Below are 19,253 nucleotides of genomic sequence, written 5' to 3'. Positions count from 1 at the left end.
ATATCAAAGACATCAAAACGTTTGGGAGTGTCACACTTTTGCTGTGCGGAGCTGAGGTTTCTGTAATCGTACTGTAGCTTCACAAGATGTGGCTTAAGTTATATGATCATATCTAAAGACTAAAGCTGCAATTTAGGTTTTTTTTTTGTTTGTTTGTTTTAATTGAATATGAGAAAGAAACACGCTTATAGGATCACAATACAAATTAAATCCCTGATGGGTTTTTGTCACAAAAACTGGCGTGGTTTCTGATTTAGGGATTAAAGAAAATGCCTAGTCCGTTTATTTAAAATGAGATAGAAGAGCAGAAAGCATAGTGCAGTCCTGTGGTCTCCAACAGGCAAGTGATTTTACTTTTAGTGGGCTAGGGATATAATATTTCAATCATTTGCCTTGTAAAAATGTGTCATGCTGCAGTAATTACACAGAAGTCAGCTGCGTGACGCAGCAGCCCAAACGTCAAAGATGCATATTTCTTTGTGCCAGTGGGCGTGTTTTCATCCAGCTAACGGACTGGGCGAGGCACAGAACTTGCTGCTTCTTGTGGACTCGTACTCACTTAGAAAAGCTGCGACGAACCAAACGACAATAAACATGTTTTAATACAAATTTTTTTTTTCTTAAAAAGCTGCAGCGTGGGCGAACCGTGACCGCACCGGTACAGTTCACGTGTAGCGAGCCGTAGGTATGAAACTTTAACCGCTTGGTAAGTTCCGACACAGTTTTATCCGAGTATCTTTCATCCAGCGGTTTCAAATTACGAGGGTTTTTTTTTTTTTTTTTGGAGAGGACGCCACCATGCAGAGCGAAAAATCCGAGCCGACTGAACCCAAGGGTGCCGAGAGTCCGAGCGCGAGCGGCGCTGAGGAGAAAGCACTGAGTCCCGCGGGGGCTGAGGCCACTCAGCCAAAGGGGATAAGTGCCGTCGCGGTGCTCATGACCTTCGGCAAATGTCTGGGCGCTTTGCTCCCAATCTATCTTGCAGGTTACTACCGGGTCAGCACCAGTCTGCTGGTGTTCGGCATGATGGTCTACACGGGATGGAAACATGCCCGAGAAGCAAAGGAGGAGCGCCTCAGGTCTGCTTTTCAGATGATCAGCAACGAGGAGGAGGAGTATACATTCAGAAAAGTGTCCAAAATCAAGCGAGATCTTCCTGCGTGGGTAAGATAACAAGAGACCGCACAGCTGCCAGGGGTTGTAGGCTGTCCTCAAAAACATTCCTCTGCCCCCGTCTGACCTGTAGTAACCTCTCACTGTTAAAAGTAAAGAAAAACTGACAGTGGAGTGTATAATCAAAGTCTCCTTATAGGACTTTAAGGACTGTTGGAGTATTTACAGAAAAGCAACCTCATCTCTTTCTGCTGAAATCAAATTTCTTGCTAAATCGCAGTCTATCCCTTTAGATAGAAAACACGATCTGGTTGATTTTAGGTCTTCAGTGAAAAATGCATGCAATCAGACCTTTTTTGTTTTAAACATTACTGTGACCCTTCACCACTTCCACCTCAGCACTTGCTTATTTCGTTTTAAACGTCGTTGAAACTACATAGGCCAATTCTTGGTGCGTTGCAGCAACTTCGGAACCACTTGCACCGTTTAATGTCTCTGCAACTGTAATCAAAGATAGCTGGAGTGAGCCAAACAGTCCCCAATTCGTGCATATGTCCCTAGGAGTAGAACTGTTATGGTAAAACCCACATGGGCCTGTTTTGACTCGGAGCATGTCGACACACCCAAATGAGGTTCCTGTTCCTTTTAGGTGAGCAATTTCCCGTGATTGCTTGTATAACCAGGAGGCGTGTTTCCCCCTTATTAAAGTATCTTTTCTGTTGTTCATCTGTTGCTGAACAAACGGCCTTGTGTTCAGATTCTTTGATAAATATAAATAGGGGAAACATTAAAAGCACAGAGTTTGCAAAAGTATCTACACTTGTGACGTTGAGGCAAAAAGCTAAACCTCATCTCTGAAGTGATCTTTGACCCGGAATTCACTTTATCTGCATTTTTTTACTTTTGTAAATATTAGCTTTCTCCCGATACTCGGTGGAAAACAAAAATCCATGTTGAATTATATCAGCAATGTAACTGATGATATTTCCAGAATATCCTTTTTTTTTTTGACTGAATCATTTCCCCATCCTGTTGTGTGTTTATCAGACTCTAGAAACAATTGAAGTGTGCCCACAAATGTCTTCTCTTTCTCCAGGTAAACTTTCCAGATGTTGAGAAGGTTGAATGGCTAAATAAGGTAAGATATCAGCCATGTCCTACGCTGCTTGATCTTTTCATTGTATGATTTTCCATTCTTTTATAAACAAAAGAAAAATAAAGCGCACCTCTGTCCACTCAAAGCCCCAGCTGTTGTGATGACTGACACTTGGTAGCGTATGTTTGGTTGATAGCTGGTGTTAGCTGATAGATAGTAGCGCTGCTGCTGTTGCCATGAAAAGGCCACACCCCCAGCAGTGTGTGTCTGTACTGCAGAGAGCAGGCCACAGCGCCAGGCAACCCTCTCAACATTTCCATTTCATTGCAGCCAGCCAGGCTGACGGGAAGGGGGAGGAGCTGTTTAGTCCCCTCAAACTAAATAAAACTGCAGCCCAGAAACTAAGCCCAGTAATAAGCGCGTACAAAAATAATTTTTTTCTTGCTATCAGCACCACGGGATCTGCGCATCAGACGACAGACAAAGAATCAGTTTGAGAGCTGTTACGGGAGGGGTGGTCAGCAGATTCCCTTTGTCCTCCACAGGAGCAGGCAGCTGATGACTCACTCCTCACTAATTCCAGACTATAACCAACTCTTTTTTTTTTTTTCTCCCTAAGTCGCAAAGTCACACAACCATAAACTGCCTCTGCTTTCAGATTCCTATTCAGTTAAAAGTGCACCACTGCCACATGTAGGGCACAGAATCCATTGTCGTACAGCATGTAAGCACCAGAATAAGAAGACGAACAGCTGAGAAGGCTCAACTGGCTCCAGCTGTCTCTGTCACTCTTATCGCATTGCTCATGGAAGCCAAAGAATCTGACAGATAGTTTGATACTGAAATGCTAAAGTGCCAAAGTGTAGTTACAGCAGCAGTCTGTGCGCTGCAGGGATTCAGATTGTATGTGATGTTTGTTACCTGTGAAAGCCTCCTCATACCCTGTGATTGGTGCCCTGGCCAGGTGCTGCAGCAGGTTTGGCCTTTTGTTGGCCAGTACCTTGAGAAGCTGCTGATCGAAACCATCGCTCCGTCCATCAGAGCCTCAAGCACCCACCTCCAGACCCTCAGCTTCACCAAGGTGGACATGGGAGATAAGGTGACGGCATTGAGAGCGTAATCATACTATGACACTGTTGTATAGTTTCACACAAATTATTCACGCATTTTTTGTGTGCTTTCTCTTTGCTTCAGGCTATGAAAGTTGTGGGCATCAAGGCGCACACAGAGAACGATAAGGGACAAGTCCTGCTAGATCTGTACATCAGGTGACTGTTTGTCCTTTCCTCTGTGTGCTTTTGTGCACCGTTTAAGTGCTTTTGGAAGACGTGATTGAAGATTATCTTTTTTTGTTGTTGCATCGGCAGCTATGTTGGCAATGTAGAGATCAACGTGGAAGTAAAAAGATACTTCTGCAAAGCCGGAGTCAAAGGAATACAGGTGGGTCCTCTTATCCAGCCTTTAAAGTCTTATGTTATTGAATGACAACATGTAGACATTTCTGATCCAAAGAAGGAGCCTGCCTTTCTGTGAATTGCATTCATTTCTTACTCAATCTTTCTGTTTTTAAGCTACATGGGATGATGCGGGTGATTCTGGAGCCTCTGATTGGAGATGTGCCCATAGTGGGGGCAGTCAGCATGTTTTTCATACGCCGGCCAGTACGTCTATCTGCTTTCACCTCTATTTGTCCTTTCCTTGTTGCACCCCCATGCCCCATTGCAGTGACTATCACATGTCCCTGTATACTCTTGTCTGCCTTTCATGTTATTGGTTTCCTGTCAATCCTGATTGATGACTGTGTTTTTCTTCTGTCTCGTGTCTGCTCAGAAACTGGACATCAATTGGACTGGAATGACTAATTTGTTGGACATTCCTGGACTGAAGTGAGTCGGGCTGAAATGACCCCACTTAGTAAAACATGAGCAATGGTCACAACCTTCTCTTAGTCATAATCTGAAATATTTTCAGCATTTCCCGTTTTCCTACTGAAATGTGACTGTTACTTGTTGCAGTGTCATGTCAGACAGTATGATCATGGATGCCATTGCCTCCTTCTTGGTGCTGCCCAACCGTCTGGTTGTCCCACTGGTCCCTGGTTTGCATGTGGCTCACCTGCGTTGTCCTTTGCCCAGGGTGAAACCCCGATTACATCCCGGCACATTGAAGCTACGTGAATTCACAATCTCAGAAAACACCGTTATGTTAAGCTCTTTTTCTTTCTCAGGGTGTGGTACGTATCCACCTGCTGGAGGCACAGAATCTGGCGGCCAAAGACAACTATGTAAGAGGTGTCATGGCTGGCTTGTCTGACCCCTATGCTATATTAAGGGTGGGCCCTCAGACCTTCACCTCCAAACACATTGATAACACGGACTCTCCCAAGTGGGAAGAAATGTATGAGGTGAGGAAGAAGGAGAAATATTCAGAATGTTTGAGATTTGTGCCATCCCTCCACTACATGTGCAAAAGATTCAGTGTTTATCATTGATGTATACAGTGTCATTTCACATTTTGGGGATTGGAGTCTTATAGGGCTCTTACAGTGAGTTCATTTATCATCCAAAGGGATGAATGCTGGCAGCCTCCATATAGATCCCCCTCTCAGTCCTCATGTCCTTTTGCCTGTCCTGTACATCAGGTTATAGTCCACGAAGTGCCTGGTCAGGAGTTGGAGGTGGAGGTTTATGACAAAGACACAGACCAGGATGATTTCCTGGGAAGGTACATGTGCATAATTCATGTCTTTTGTGCGCTTTTGTCGAATTGCACATGTTCACTTTTCACCATTCACGTGTCACCTGTCATGAACAATGAGAAAGAGTCCACAACACTAAATAATGTACTATATGATTTACTATAAATGTAAGTTACATAAACGTCTTTCTATGCGATGAATGCTTTTATTTTGTGCAACTAGTAGGATTGGTCATTTAATTTTACTCTGATCCTTGATGTAGGACCAAACTGGATTTGGGCATTGTGAAGAAATCCATTTTTGTTGATGATGTGAGTGAAGAGCTATTATCACTTTAATCACATTTTCTATAGAGCTGATATAAGCTGATGACCATAGATTAGAAAACGTATGCCTGTGTCTGTCCTCTCAGTGGTTCACTTTGAAGGATACTTCAACTGGACGGGTGCATTTCAGACTGGAGTGGTTGGCCTTGCTGCCCAGCACTGATCGATTAGAGCAGGTTGGACTCTTTCATTTCCACCAATACATTACTCTATCAGTTCTTTATTAGGATTTATCCTGGATCATTCATTGTGCGTTTGCAATTTCCACAGATCTTGAAGAGAAACGAGAGTGTCACCACCAAGACTTCTGATCCCCCTTCTTCTGCCATCTTGGTTGTGTATCTGGACAAGGCTGAGGCACTTCCCGTGAGTCAAATATCTCTGCCCTCTCAGCCCACAGCCGTGCAGAGCTCAGAGCTGCTTCCTGTGTGGTTAAACTGAGGCAGAGCAGTAAATGCCATCTGTCTCACATTCCCTATCTTTGTTGCCTTGGTCTCAAACCCCAATTACTCTGCTGAACTGTGGAGGAATGTGGAGAGCTCCGTCCAAGACAATATAATGCACGTTGCCTACTCTCCTCATTTCTGCTGTCATAATGAGCACAATAAACAACAACAGTTACAAAATCAAGTATGAAACCAAGCCTTTTGTGGGTGGTTTTTGCAGACTTCCTGATTATGCCATGCAGCACGAGGCTTTCTTTCAGTTATTTGTGCTTGTTTCTATGGTAGCCTCGCACACTGTCATTCACCACCACGTGTTTCAGAATCGCAGATTAGCGTGTTTATTGCGCTTCTCTTGGCTACAGAATTCCATTGTTCATATGACTTACTGTGTGTTCATATTTGCCTGAAAATGTGTCTCATTTAGATGAAGAAGGGCAATAAAGAGCCCAACCCCATGGTGCAGGTGTCTGTGCAGGACATCACTAGAGAGAGCAAGGTATATCTGCTAAGAGCTAAGTAAAAATACTGTAAAAGATGCTTCCTTTCCTTTTTTTTGACATGCATATGGCTTATTTGTCGTTAGACTTGTTACACAACTGTTAATCCGGAGTGGGAAGAAGCTTTTACCTTCTTCATTCAAGATCCTCGCAAACAGGACATAGACATTCAGGTAACAGCCAATAAGATTAGGTCTTATGCACTAAGCCTTTTGTTTGGGTAGTCTGATAGTCAAAGCAGCTGTTGTCTTAACTTGGCTTTCTTCAATCAGGTAAAGGATGCTGACCATGTGCAGACTTTGGGCAGTTTGACCATCCCACTGTCCCGCGTACTGGCAAATTCTGCTCTTTCCCTGGACCAGTGGTTCCAGCTGGAAAATTCTGGATCAGCCAGTCGCGTGTATGTCAACGCAGTCCTCAGGGTAAATAGCTGCCATGTCTATTTACTATTTCTACACTGAATTTGGAAGAAAATATAGTTTTAGAGTTTTAGTTTAGGCTCTCTGTGTTTCAACTTTTTCCCAATTCAACGTAGGTCTTGTGGTTAGATGAGGAACGCATCTCATCTGATGTGTCATCCAACCTGGCAGCTGGATTGTCCAAACAGCTGGCCCAACAGACCTCCCCACATCCTAGCTTTGCGACAGAGGTAATGGAAGGACAGCGCACTTTTGTGTCTTCATTTCCGAACAAAAACATGTTTGTTGTAAATATTCTTTTTTATCTATATTTAGGCCTTTAATTTGATTTTTTTTTTTTTTTTTTTCCCCTCAGGGATTGTTGAGAATTCACCTACTGGCAGGACAGAATCTTGTACCAAAAGATAATATGATGGGCGGTATGGTTAAAGGCAAGAGCGACCCCTATGTCAAGATCAACATCGGGGGTGAAACCTTCACAAGCCATGTTATCAAGTGCAATCTTAACCCTACCTGGAATGAGATGTATGAGGTGAATACGTGTGAATTGCTATAAACGTTAAAGCGTTTTTAGAGTTTACAGGTAATGTCCTCGTGCCGTTTAACTGGTACAAGAGCATCCTTTGAAATTTGTGACTTGGTTTGTCACTCAGGTGATTCTGACCCAACTTCCAGGCCAGGATCTGCATGTGGAGGTGTTTGATAAAGACATGGACATGAAGGATGACTTCATGGGCAGGTAACTATCTGAGATTTAGTTACCATCTTTGCTAATTCGATTCTGCGTGATGTATTCGAAACTCGCATTTCATGACTTGCAGGTTGAAGGTCAGCTTGAAGGACATCATTGAGTCTCAGTACACTGATCAGGTGGGCAGATGCTGCATTTTTATTCATATATTTATTCATATTCTGTGATGTAATTTCTAAAGTTGCTTAATTGAAGCAACTCAGCGTGATGGTGTTTCCTGTTTGGACCAGATCCAGTTGTACCCACTTTAAAATGTTTTCTCCTTATTTGTCAGTGGTACACTCTCAGTGATGTGAAGTCTGGCCGAATTCACTTGGTGCTGGAATGGGTTACAACCGCTTCAGAGCCTGACAGATTGGATCAGGTCAGTGTTATCAAATGAAGTCATAGATTGATGAGCACTCTGTGGCGAGCTTTATTCATCACTTGTAGTTCTTTCCCGTTGATCAAGGTCCTTCAGTTCCACTCCAGGCAGTCCTACCAGAACAAGGCAGTGCCCTCTGCAGGTCTACTCTTTGTGTATGTCGAGCAAGCAGATGGTTTACCAGTGAGTCTTTTGATACAGCTGTGAGGGAAGACGTGTAGAATAAGAAATTTACCTTTGAACTCCCAAGTAATACGACTGCCCGATCTTTCTCTTTTCAGGTGAAAAAGAGTGGAAAGGATCCAAAAGTAGGAGCAGAGATAACTCTTAGAGAAATGTCTCGTAAAACTACAGTAAGACCCCAAAACCTCCCTCAGATAATGCAGGACTGATTGGAGTACAGTTACTCAGTACTTATAATGTCACATCTTTTTTGAAGGTGTGCGATCGTACAACATCCCCTCGGTGGAATGAGGCATTCTGCTTCCTGGTTCGTGATCCCAGAGAGGATATTCTTTTGATTAAGGTAAGCAAGCCTGTCTTACAGATGTAAAGAGTGAGATTTCTTGTGGATATAGTCCTGCGCTAATTTTTAGCACTGCATTTGTTTCAGCTCTCTCACAGTTGGACCCTGCCCATTGGTTCTCTGGTTGTTCCTGTTAGAGAACTGCTGTCTGAACCGGAACTGCTACTGGACCAGTGGTTCCATCTGGATGGAGCTTCACCAGAGAGTCAGATCCTTCTGAGGACTGAACTCAAGGTGGGGTACTATTTTTTCCTGTTGATGTTTTTTGTTGTTGTTTGTTTATCTTGGTTCAAGTATTTAAAGGAATGTCTCAAAGGTGACTGATTTTCCTTGAATATCTCTTTCCAACTCTGATGTACGGTTGTCTCTATTTTGAATCGATCTTTATTTTTCTTGTGAGAGTAGCATCTTGTCATGAGGCTCTTAAGGAAGCTCTTTAGTGCTTTGTTGTTGTGATAATAAAATGAACCTAATTACAGATGCTGATTCCCAGCAAATGCCCCGGTGCTACTGGAAAGGCAAAGGTCACCGTGGGATCAGACTCTGCCTCAGCTCAGCACCAACAGGAGACAGACACAGTAGTCAAGTGAGATGGAAACATCAGAAAAGTTTTGTTTTTTTTTACTTCTTGATTGCTGGCTTATCTTTTTATTCTGCGTTATTGCTGGTCTTTGTATTCCTAGGTCAAGTTCAGTGGACACTCCACCTGTGAAGACGATTGTCTCTTCAGTGACGTTGGACGAAGAAGTTAAAGAAAAAGAAACTGAAACTGAAGCTGATGTGAATGAAGATTACGTGGAAGAATCACTGAGCCCTGCCATCACACAACCACCTCACACTTCTCCGGACGTCAGCTTTGCCAGTGAGGTAACGTCACCAACTGACTCGGTCAACAAGTTGTGACGTACAGCAGCATATGCAAGAAACAGACCAATGCTCTTTAAAAAGCAATAAGTGTTTGAATATAATCCTTCGTGCAGGGACTCCTGAGAATCATCCTGCTGGAAGCCCAGAATCTGGTTGCCAAAGATAACATGATGGGCGGTATGGTGAAGGGCAAGAGTGATCCCTATGCCAAGATCAGTGTCGGAGAGGTCCTGTTTAAGAGCGATGTGGTCAAGCATAATCTCAGCCCAGTTTGGAATGAGATGTACGAGGTGAGTAGCAGTGACACTAGATAGAGACTGATACCAGATGTTAATCCCCACATTTTTATTCATTAGCTTGAACTGCTCTGTGTTCCGGCAGTTTGTGATGAGGCCTCAGCCGGGACAGGAGGTGCAAGTGGAGCTGTATGATAAAGATATGGACAAAGATGACTTCTTGGGCAGGTGAGGGTTAAAGGGGGACGCTTCCAGTTGTTCAGCAATGGCTGGTAGGCTCCTCGTTACCTTCTTTTGGCTGGATCATAAAAAATAAATGTTCATATATGTTTACTACCCAGAAACATTATTATTTTACCGTGACTTCAAAACTCGGTGTGAAATAAAAATGTGTAGGCTTACTGCAGTGCTCATAAAGTGATGATAGTTGAAAACAAGATGGGAAAGGAAAATAGAGATTTTCTTTCCTTTAGTCCTTTAGTCCTATCCTTTAATCTTTTCCGTCATACCCCTCGTGGTATGGCCCATGTGTGTATGATCTGCATTTTATTCTTCACTGTAAACAGGTTCAAAGTCAGTGTTTCAGACATAATCCATTCCCAGTACATGGACCAAGTGAGTATTATCTTTGCACTACATCTACATTTGTGTTGCCGTGGTGTAATTGTAGGCTGAGATTCAGTAATTGAACGCCTCTGTTTCAGTGGTACACCCTGAATGATGTAAAGTCTGGTCGTGTTCGTCTGATACTAGAGTGGGTGCCAACAGTGTCCCATAATGACACCTTGGAACAGGTTAGTGCAGCTTATATCCCGTCAGGGTTTCTTCCTCTGCTCTCGCACAGTATCACAGTATCTTAGAATCGCTTGTGTTTCATAAGCCTTTCATATTTGCGCCATTTTGAATATGATCCCCTTCTTGTCTGCATTCATTCTCCTCATCTTTGCTGAGTCACTCTGATGTGTTTTTGATTTGATTCCCGGCTGCAGGTGATGGAGCTGCAGTCTCTCCAGTCTTACCAGAACAAGGCTGTTCCCTCTGCAGCACTGCTCTTTGTCTATGTGGACAGAGCTCACTCGCTGCCTGTGAGTCCCCTCTCATTTGCTACACTGCGAGATACAATAGAAAGTCTTGCGCTTCAGGATTAAAGATGGGCAGGAGTTTGAAAAGCATCCACTACTTAAGAGATGTATAAAAGAGATGCTTCTAAGATGTAACCCAGATTTAAAACAAGAAGGATTTATGGTTGCTTTTAGCTGAACTGTTCGCTGTTTTTTGGGTGATTTTTATGAGTCATGTTATCAAGCAGGAATGCATTATTTGTTTTATCCTTAAGTAGAGAGTGAAAACAAACTATTCAGATGATGTCATGTGTTATTTGTCTTTCCATGTCCAGTTTAAGAAAAGTGGAAAGGAGCCCAAAGCCGGAGCTGAGCTTGTATTTGGGAACGCAACTTACAGAACTAAGGTACAACATACAGTAACTCCTACAAACCTAAAACAAACACACACACACAGTCTTTAGGTGTGCAAATATAGTTCACTGGTCAAGCAATTATTGTATTTATAGATAATAGAAATAAATAAATACATTTGAATCATTTAGATATTACATTTTGTCAGAACTTTCTGAATGAGCTGTGTTGGTAATTTTTTTAAATATAAGTTTTTGCCTCTTCACTGGTTGAATTAAAGAAAGAAAAGAAAAAAACACAACACTTGACAGCCGTGCATGGTAATGCTCCGTTCATCTGTTCAAAGCACCAGTCATAGTTTATTACCAGTTCTAACCGGTTCTAATTATTTTTCTGCCTGAAGGTCTGTGATTGCAGCAGATCGCCTGAGTGGAGTGAAGCATTCTACTTCTTGGTTCGTGACCCCAAAGAGGAGATGCTCATAGTGAAGGTGGATGTACTGAATGTTTCATGATGTAAATGAACAGCATTTAACAGCTGTGACTGACATTCTAGAAATGTTGTGGTATCTGTAGTTATCTAGTGCATGGGACCAGCCAATGGGGTCTCTGGTGGTTCCTTTACGAGAGCTGCTCGCTGAACCACAGCTGGTCCTGGACAAATGGATGCATCTGGACGGAGCTTTACCTGAAAGTGAAATCCTCCTTAGGGCTGAGCTCAAGGTAGGAGTGTATTTAAACCCACACGAATTGGTTCCGTTCTGACTGACGCAGAGAAAATCAACTGGACCTTTTGTTTTGTTTTTTAACTCACAGATCCTCAACACACGGATGTCAGAAGTTCCACAGCCATCTGCAACTGGTTCAAAGAGTGAAGTTCTGTTCGCCCCCACGGAAAAGACGCTTACAGCAGCTAGTGAGAAGAAAAAAAGCTCTGATCTGCCAACAAATGAGTGAGTAATTTGTATCTGATTTAATAATATGTACATCAAAATGGCTGCTGAGTTGGAATCCAGAAACCCTCCAAACCATCCCTAAAAATTGATATTCAGAAGATTTCAGTGCAGACTTGCTGTTGTGTTTTGTTTGTTTTTAGATTTCTTCCAGTATCAGACCAGCCTCCGCAACCCAAAGCACGAGCAGCGGATGCAGCCTCTTCTACAGCAATGGTTACTCCCACAGAACCAGCTGTCATTCACTCAGCACATGATACATCACCTTCTCCTGCAGTGAGTCACACCACCAAAATGCAGTGGTTGCTATATTCTCTATATTCTCATATGTTTTCCCCTTTGTAACTTTAATATCAAATCAAATCAAATTTTAATATGATTTTTGTCAGCCGGTGGAAGAACCCGCAGATGCGGATGAGCAGCCCACATGGTCATATCCAGCTGTTAAAGGAGACTCTGAGCCACATCAAGTCCAAACAGAGGGGTGAGCTCAAAATCCCAACAAATATATGTATTCTTTTAATATTTCTAGCAATACAGTGTATTAATTTCTACTTTCTGTGTTTGTGTGTGAACATAGAACTGGCTTAGGCGGTCTTGCTCACGCTACAATCACAGGACTTCCCACTGACACCATGAAGCCAACAGAAGTCCCAGAAATCCCCAAAGTGGGTCTAGTTCTTCCACCTCGCACAGCACCAAGCCAGGATTTTTGTAAAGAGGTGGGTTTGGTTATGATGTTACTGAGTTTACTTTCAACAACTATGTCTCTCTTTTAGTTTCTTGCATATTTTGAGTTTTTTTGGAGATGAGAATTTCTGTCAGCGGTGCGCAGTAACCTGCTGGGCCCACCAACCCTTCTGCCAAAGTGAACTTAAAGCATGATGATGCATTTCATCGTTAAGGCTGAAAACATAGCATAGTGCGAATCAGAGTACATGTTAAAAACTGTCATTTAAAAAAAAATCTTCTATCCCAGTTTTCCATCAAATGAATGTCTTATCTTTGCTCACACGGAGTAAAACATAATACTAATAAGAGCATTTCTTTCATTCCCAATCATCAGATGATTGATGATTAAGGGAACAGATGGTGCTGGGGCTCATTCTCTTGGCTGAGTTTTCAAAATAACTCCTTGGGCTTTTTACCAAACACTGTGATTGTTCCACTTCCTCTTGTTATAAAATATCAAGCCAAGCTCTTTTGGGGTTATTTCAGCCTCCTCTGGCATTTTGGCGGTACTGGTTTGTAATCTGTTGAACTTGCACACAGGTTTGATGGAGAACCTTTGCTAATGAAAACAAGAAAATCCAGTTTTCGGAAACTCCAGACATCTAAGTATCCATCACACAGCCTGCTTCAGTGACATAATGAGCACCCAAAGATAGTTGAATGTCAGATTTGTGTAGCGCGAGCAAGAAAAGCATATCTGTTTAGCAGATAGCGGTCCTTAACTGGTTCAGGTCCTACTTAGAAGGCCGGAGTTATTTTGTTACAATTGGCAGCTATGAATCTGAGCGAGTGGCAATGACTTGTGGAGTCCCCCAGGGGTCAATTCTTGGACCTCTTCTGTTTAACTTGTATATGCTCCCTTTGGGTCAGATATTGCAGAATTTTAACATAAATTATCACAGTTATGCAGACGATACACAACTTTATGTGTCTCTGTCACCGGACGACTGCAGCCCAGCAGACGTACTGTGTCAGTGTCTGGAGGAAGTAAATATCTGGATGAGAGAGAATTTTCTACAATTAAATGAAGACAAAACTGAGATCGTTCTGTTTGGTAACAAAGAGAAGAGGGTCAGCGTTGGTAAATATCTTGAGACTCGGGCCCTTACAATCACTGACCAAGTTCGTAACCTAAAGGTTTCCTCTCCCAAAAAGACCAGGAGAAACTCATCCATGCATTCATCTCCAGTAGACTCGATTACTGTAATGCTCTTTTAACTGGACTTCCCAAAAAGAGCATTAAACATCTGCAGCTCATCCAGAACGCTGCTGCTAGAGTTTTAACCCGGACTAAGAGATCTGAACACATCACACCAGTTTTAAAATCTTTACTCTGGCTTCCAGTCAGTCACAGAATAGATTTTAAAAGCCTGCTGATGGTTTACAAATCTCAGAACGGTTTAGGCCCAAAATACATCTGTAATATGTTCAGAGAATATAAACCCAGCAGAGCTCTTAGATCCAAGGACTCAGGTCAGCTGGTCCAGTCCAGAGTCCAGACTAAACATGGAGAAGCAGCATTTAGCTGTTATGCTGCAAACAAGTGGAACAAACTGCCAGTGGAGATTAAACTTTCACCAAATGGAGACATTTTTAAATCCAGGTTAAAAACTTTTCTTTTCTCATGTGTCTATGCATGAAATCTGCACGATATCTTTGAATTTATCTGGATTGTTGCTTGTTTTTAAATTCATTTAAATTATTTTAGTTGTTTCTCTTTATATTCTTTTGTGTATTTTTAATGCTTCTTACACTCCCTGCTGCAATGCTTTTATTTTATGTAAAGCACTTTGAATTGTTTTGTGCATGAAATGTGCTATATAAATAAATTTGATTTGATTTGATTTGATAGCAGTCACAGTCTTGCTTGTCAATATCAGTGACTCTGAATTGTATATAGTGACTTCATTACACCAAGCAGCAGATATCTTTCTGCATATTTTCTAACACTTCACATCTTCATCCTGCAGGGGCTGCTGAGGATCCACCTGCTGGAGGCTCAGAATCTGGTTGCAAAGGATAACCTGATGGGTGGCATGGTGAAGGGCAAGAGTGATCCCTATGTCAAGATTGCCATAGGAGGGGCTGCATTTAAGAGCCACGTTATCAAAGAGAATCTAAACCCAACATGGAATGAGATGTACGAGGTAGGCAGTTTTGAGTTTAAAGAAAGGTATTTTCTTTGGATTATCTCTGATTTGTATTGTTTTTTTTTTTACAAATGTGTGTTTGTTCCTTTTTTTCCTTTGTGCTTGTTTTAAACAGGTTGTTTTGAATGGGCACAGTGACCAGGACATCAAGTTTGAAGCATATGATAAGGATTTAGATTCCGATGACTTCCTGGGAAGGTGTGTGTCATGTCAAAGATATGTAAATCAAGACTGAGGTTAAGAAGTGTAAAGTCCCCTGTGTGCTTATCTCAGTCTGTAGGAGATAAACCTATGACTCCCCACAGCTCTAGATAAAAAAAAAACAAAAAAAAACACACATCTCTCGTGTTTCTTAGAGGCAACTTCATCACGGTGCTTGACTTTATGTAATAACCATCATCCAAGGTTAGTTTAAATAAAGAAGTGTAAAGATATTAAAACAAGAAGAAGAGAAATTGTTTCCCAGTTGATCAGCTAGAAATATCAAATGTTTACTTTGCTTAAATACTCAATCTTAGCTGGGAAGCTCTGCAGCTGTCAAACATATGCAAACAAATCATGTCACATGTGAGTAGTTTTATAGACTATTTACCCAAGCAACAACATTTATGAAGACCTGTAAAATATCCCGTCTAATCGAGTGTCTGCAATGGTCCTGTTTTCCTTAAACAGCGAGAATATGTTCCTTTGTCAGTACTGTTTTGTTTTTTTCAAAAGTAAGCAACATTATGAAGTTTAAACCTTGTTGTTGTTAATCATTTGCTTGTTCTCGTGTTTACAGATTCACTGTTAGGCTGAATGAGGTCATCAGATCGCAGTACACTGATCAGGTCAGTCAGTAACTTGTGATGATGAGGCTGCACCTTGTGATCTCTGAGCCGTGTATGCGTCGTTTCCTTAAACGCGGGGAGTTGTCCTGATTCTTCAACCTTCCCTGTATGTGTTGCAGTGGTTCACTCTACAGGATGTGAAATCCGGACGGGTTCACTTGATCCTCGAATGGGTTCCTGCTGTGTCGGATGCAGGCAGACTTGATCAGGTCGGCCACTCTACATTTTTACATCACTCAGTCATTTTATGAGTAGAAGGCGCCAGGCTACTAGATAATGCTGTTCAGGGACTTACAAACACACAAGGCCCATTGCTCACATTGCAACATAATGATGTTGCTGTGCTCTGTGTTAAAGGTACTGCAGCTTCAGTCTCTCCAGTCTTATAAGAACAAAGCGGTCCCCTCTGCAGCTCTGCTCTTCCTCTACATAGAGGCCGCACATTCGCTACCTGTGAGTCACCTGCAGTTGGTTTACACACTGTGCAACAGTTGCAAAAAAAATAAAAAATTGACATAGAATATCATTTGAATGTTTCTCTTTTTACCGCGTAGTTGAAGAAGAGTGGGAAAGAGCCCAAAGCAGGAGCTGAGCTCGTTCTGGGTAAAACAGCCTACAAAACCAAAGTGAGACTCCTGATGTTTGCTGCTCTGTTCTTGGCCTATGGTACAGATTAATACATTGAATTTATTCAAATAACTTTTTTTTTTTTTTTTCAATTTCATCACCACTTTCCAGCTGTGTGATCGCAGCACCAGCCCCCGGTGGAATGAGTCTTTCTATTTCGTGGTCCATGATCCTAAACATCAGATGCTTGTGGTGAAGGCAAGACATTCATTTGCATCTTTTTTTCCATTCGCAGAATTTTGATCTCTGCTTCTCGTGGAGTGCATGGATCCGTGGGCTCAAGCTAACTGAACTTGCATTTGGCAGTAGTAAAATTGTTTTGAAATGATCATCCTCTCTCTTGTATTGCAGTTGTCCAGTGGCTGGGACCAGCCGATGGGATCCCTTGTGATTACTGTTAGGGAGCTGCTGGCAGAGCCTCAGCTGGTCCTGGACCAGTGGTTCCATCTGGATGGAGCCTTACCCAACAGTCAGATCCTGCTGAGGGCTGAACTCAAGGTGATAACAAATGAAAAAAAAAAAAAAAAAAAAGGAACGTGACTGCTTTTGCTGAATGAATACGAATACTCTTACTGATCAATTTCTCTTCCTCTCAATTTTTTGTTACTTGATAGATTTTGAATTCCAAAATGGTGGATATGATTGGTGCAGAGACTCTGCCCTGTGCGGCTCCCGGCCCTGGAAACGGGCAGGTGAAGGTGTCTCTTTCATATGCCTCACAAGAGAGGAAGCTTGTTGTCATGGTCCATGCCTGCAGGTGTGTGTTTAATAACACTTACAGTCCAGTCACACTGAAAAGAGGTCCGCTTTGCTCAAATGAGCTCATTGCTCATTTCTTTGCACACAGGGGTCTGTTGTCACAAAGTAAGGATGGTGTAGACAGCTATGTCTCTCTCATGCTGCTGCCGGACAAAAGTAAGGCCACCAAGAGAAAGACGGCTGTGAAGAAAAGAGACCTCAACCCAGAATACAAAGAAAGGTAAACTCATCGTTTCCGTATTTCTGTGCAGGTGTTGTTATCCCTGAATGTCCTCACCATCTTTCTCTGCGTCTTTTAGGTTTGAGTATGATCTGTCTGAGGAGGAGACGAGATTCAGGAGCCTCAGTGTAATAGTGAAAAATAACTCGGCCTCGTTCAGAAGCCGCGACGTCATTGGACAGGTCGGTCCTTCCCCCAGAACTTCTGATATAGAATGTCATGTGACTGCTCCACAACACACTGGCATTAAGAGTAAATATGCACTGGATGTGCTTAGACAGCACACTGTCCTTTAGCTTGGCTGGTAACTTACTTTATTGTCAACACCTGCCAGTTTTGTCTCTCATGTTTTGACACTGAAATGCACTGAGCTCATGTAGAACCGCTGCGTACACAGCTGCTGATGTGCCGTTCCTGTTCTTTAGGTGCAGATCGAGTTGGCCCAGATTGACCTGAAGTCTGGTGCTACAGGATGGTAAGCGGAGCGCATTCAGCTGCCTCTTCCTTTGTTTAGGTGGAATTCTCTGTATGAAATGTTTAGCATCAAATCAAGTGAATGCCGAAAAGCATTTCAACTATATATACTATAAAATAGAAGAATAGTAATAACGGCGGCGTGTCAAATTTTAACGTTTAGGAATGTTCTTGTTTTTCGAATGAAATATGCACATTTTGATCATCCTGATCACAGCCATTTCTTCTCTGAAATGTCTTTTTTTTTACTATTCTCATTCTAATATGGAGTGAAAAGGATATGTAAATCACAGCGTTCAGTGTCACAACTGTCACAGGGGCTGAGTTTTTTTTATTTGCTGACAGAGAGCTAAAACTTTGGTCGGTCTCTAATGACTTGGTGTTTATAGAGGTACACGAAGTTCAGTAGTTTCTATGAATATTTTCAGTTAGGTATTATTCAACTGTGCACTTATTTTCTTTCTTCTTTCACTGCTTGATCATCTCTGTTCTCATTGCAGGTTCACTCTGATTGACGAAGCCGAATAGTTGTTCTGCTTGCCGGTCGTGCAGTACCGTGATGAGACTTTCATCAGTCAACTTGGCACTCTGCTGCTCCTCACACCGATGCCTTCTCCTCTGCACCTCTGCACCTCTGCAGCAGCTTTACCTGCATCCATCCTGCTCACTGTGTATGAACGTAGTCGACTGTAGTAAATGCACATATGCTCACCAAAGATAAGTCGGATGAAATAGTTTAGTGAAGACGTTGGGATGATAAAAGGTTGAATTGTCGTGCGAGTGAATTTAGTTTACAGGTGGAGTTGAGCAAGTGAAAGATGAACAGGCCCAGGAAGAACGATATCGGATCTTGTTGTTGTTTTTTTTGTTTTCTCCTCGTTGCTGTAAGAATGTTTTGAATCTGAGACAATCTTTTTTTTTTTAAAGTTCAGTGATATTAGATTTTAGTTTTGTTTATAAATGTTGATGCCATTTCAGTATTTTTAACCTTCTTTTACAACAGGCTGTCACAGCACTTTGCCTTATAGCTTTTGACAGCGCTTTAAAAAATCATTTTTGTACGTTTATTTTTTACAGTGAACACATATCTTTGCTGCACACACTTCACATTTATGACATGTTTGATTTTTGCTTATATCTGCAAAGATTGCACATCAGGTCACAATATTGGTATCAGTACAAATTTTGCACCTTTCACTCTGTTGGTTGGCACTATTTGGGCTTTTGGTCAGTTTCACAACCCCAAAAAGCAGGAAGAGTTTGGATGATATTGAAAAGGCTTATTAAAAAATTTAAAAAATTAAAGAATTGCGTTTGGTTTATTAAACACGATATGAACCCCTCCATCCATCCACTTTTTACACCCACCTAATCCAAGTCAGGTTTGTGGAGGGCATGGGGCCTATCCCAGCTGTCATTGGGCGAGAGGCAGGGTGTACACCCTGGACAGGTTGCCAGTCCATCACAGGGCCACGCAGAAAATGAACTATCATGCACACTTATTGATGACATTTCACTTTGATACACATCAATTTTTGCATTTCTGGCCAGCCACATATTACAAAAAATCATCCAAGTATGCAAACTCCCTGACAATGAGTTTAAGTTTAAGACAATCGTGAAAGAAGATTAGATTTAAATTAATACTGATAATGATTTTGAGTACAATAAGAACTTTGAAATAATAAGCTGGTACAGAGTTCTGCTGACATGGTAACAGGACACATTCTCATTCATTCTCTGAAATGTGTCACA

General features: G+C 42.1%; 1 protein-coding gene across 2 annotated transcripts; it reads left to right on the top strand.

Annotated features, from left to right (window-relative positions):
* Window positions 1-511: 511 nt before the first annotated feature.
* On the top strand, window positions 512-18,800 carry LOC142377090 (uncharacterized). 2 transcript variants are annotated; one of them, XM_075460858.1, is made up of 53 exons: window positions 512-685; window positions 788-1,164; window positions 2,210-2,251; window positions 3,174-3,308; window positions 3,404-3,477; window positions 3,577-3,649; window positions 3,781-3,870; window positions 4,040-4,095; window positions 4,225-4,345; window positions 4,437-4,613; window positions 4,851-4,933; window positions 5,170-5,218; window positions 5,320-5,409; window positions 5,504-5,599; window positions 6,104-6,175; window positions 6,263-6,349; window positions 6,449-6,598; window positions 6,712-6,825; window positions 6,951-7,127; window positions 7,249-7,334; window positions 7,417-7,465; window positions 7,621-7,710; window positions 7,798-7,893; window positions 7,992-8,063; window positions 8,150-8,236; window positions 8,324-8,470; window positions 8,716-8,822; window positions 8,920-9,103; window positions 9,217-9,393; window positions 9,485-9,567; window positions 9,906-9,954; window positions 10,044-10,133; window positions 10,329-10,424; window positions 10,736-10,807; window positions 11,158-11,244; window positions 11,330-11,476; window positions 11,570-11,706; window positions 11,850-11,982; window positions 12,096-12,190; window positions 12,287-12,428; window positions 14,409-14,585; window positions 14,704-14,786; window positions 15,370-15,418; window positions 15,538-15,627; window positions 15,776-15,871; window positions 15,973-16,044; window positions 16,157-16,243; window positions 16,397-16,543; window positions 16,660-16,802; window positions 16,893-17,024; window positions 17,104-17,206; window positions 17,450-17,499; window positions 17,999-18,800. In XM_075460858.1, the coding sequence occupies exons 2-53, from the start codon at window positions 799-801 to the stop codon at window positions 18,024-18,026; spliced, it is 5,535 nt and encodes a 1,844-aa protein (XP_075316973.1). In that variant the 5' UTR covers window positions 512-685; window positions 788-798; the 3' UTR covers window positions 18,027-18,800. The 2 variants fall into 2 exon arrangements, with proteins under 2 accessions (XP_075316973.1, XP_075316972.1); XM_075460857.1 differs by having other exon boundaries at window positions 512-706.
* Window positions 18,801-19,253: the final 453 nt, after the last annotated feature.

Source organism: Odontesthes bonariensis, chromosome 3, assembly GCF_027942865.1.
Source record: "Odontesthes bonariensis isolate fOdoBon6 chromosome 3, fOdoBon6.hap1, whole genome shotgun sequence".
Taxonomy (NCBI): Eukaryota; Metazoa; Chordata; class Actinopteri; order Atheriniformes; family Atherinopsidae; genus Odontesthes; species Odontesthes bonariensis.
The sequence above is the reverse complement of the archived record's forward strand: the minus strand, read 5'-3'. Positions and strand labels throughout refer to the sequence as shown.

Excerpts from the sequence above, each read along its gene's own strand:
- LOC142377090 (XM_075460858.1), top strand. The coding sequence starts at position 799 with ATGCAGAGCGAAAAATCCGAGCCGACTGAACCCAAGGGTGCCGAGAGT. Across the intron at positions 5,600-6,103 it reads ACAAGGCTGAGGCACTTCCC|ATGAAGAAGGGCAATAAAGA; the intron begins GTGAGTCAAATA and ends TGTCTCATTTAG. Across the intron at positions 6,826-6,950 it reads ATCCTAGCTTTGCGACAGAG|GGATTGTTGAGAATTCACCT; the intron begins GTAATGGAAGGA and ends TTTTCCCCTCAG.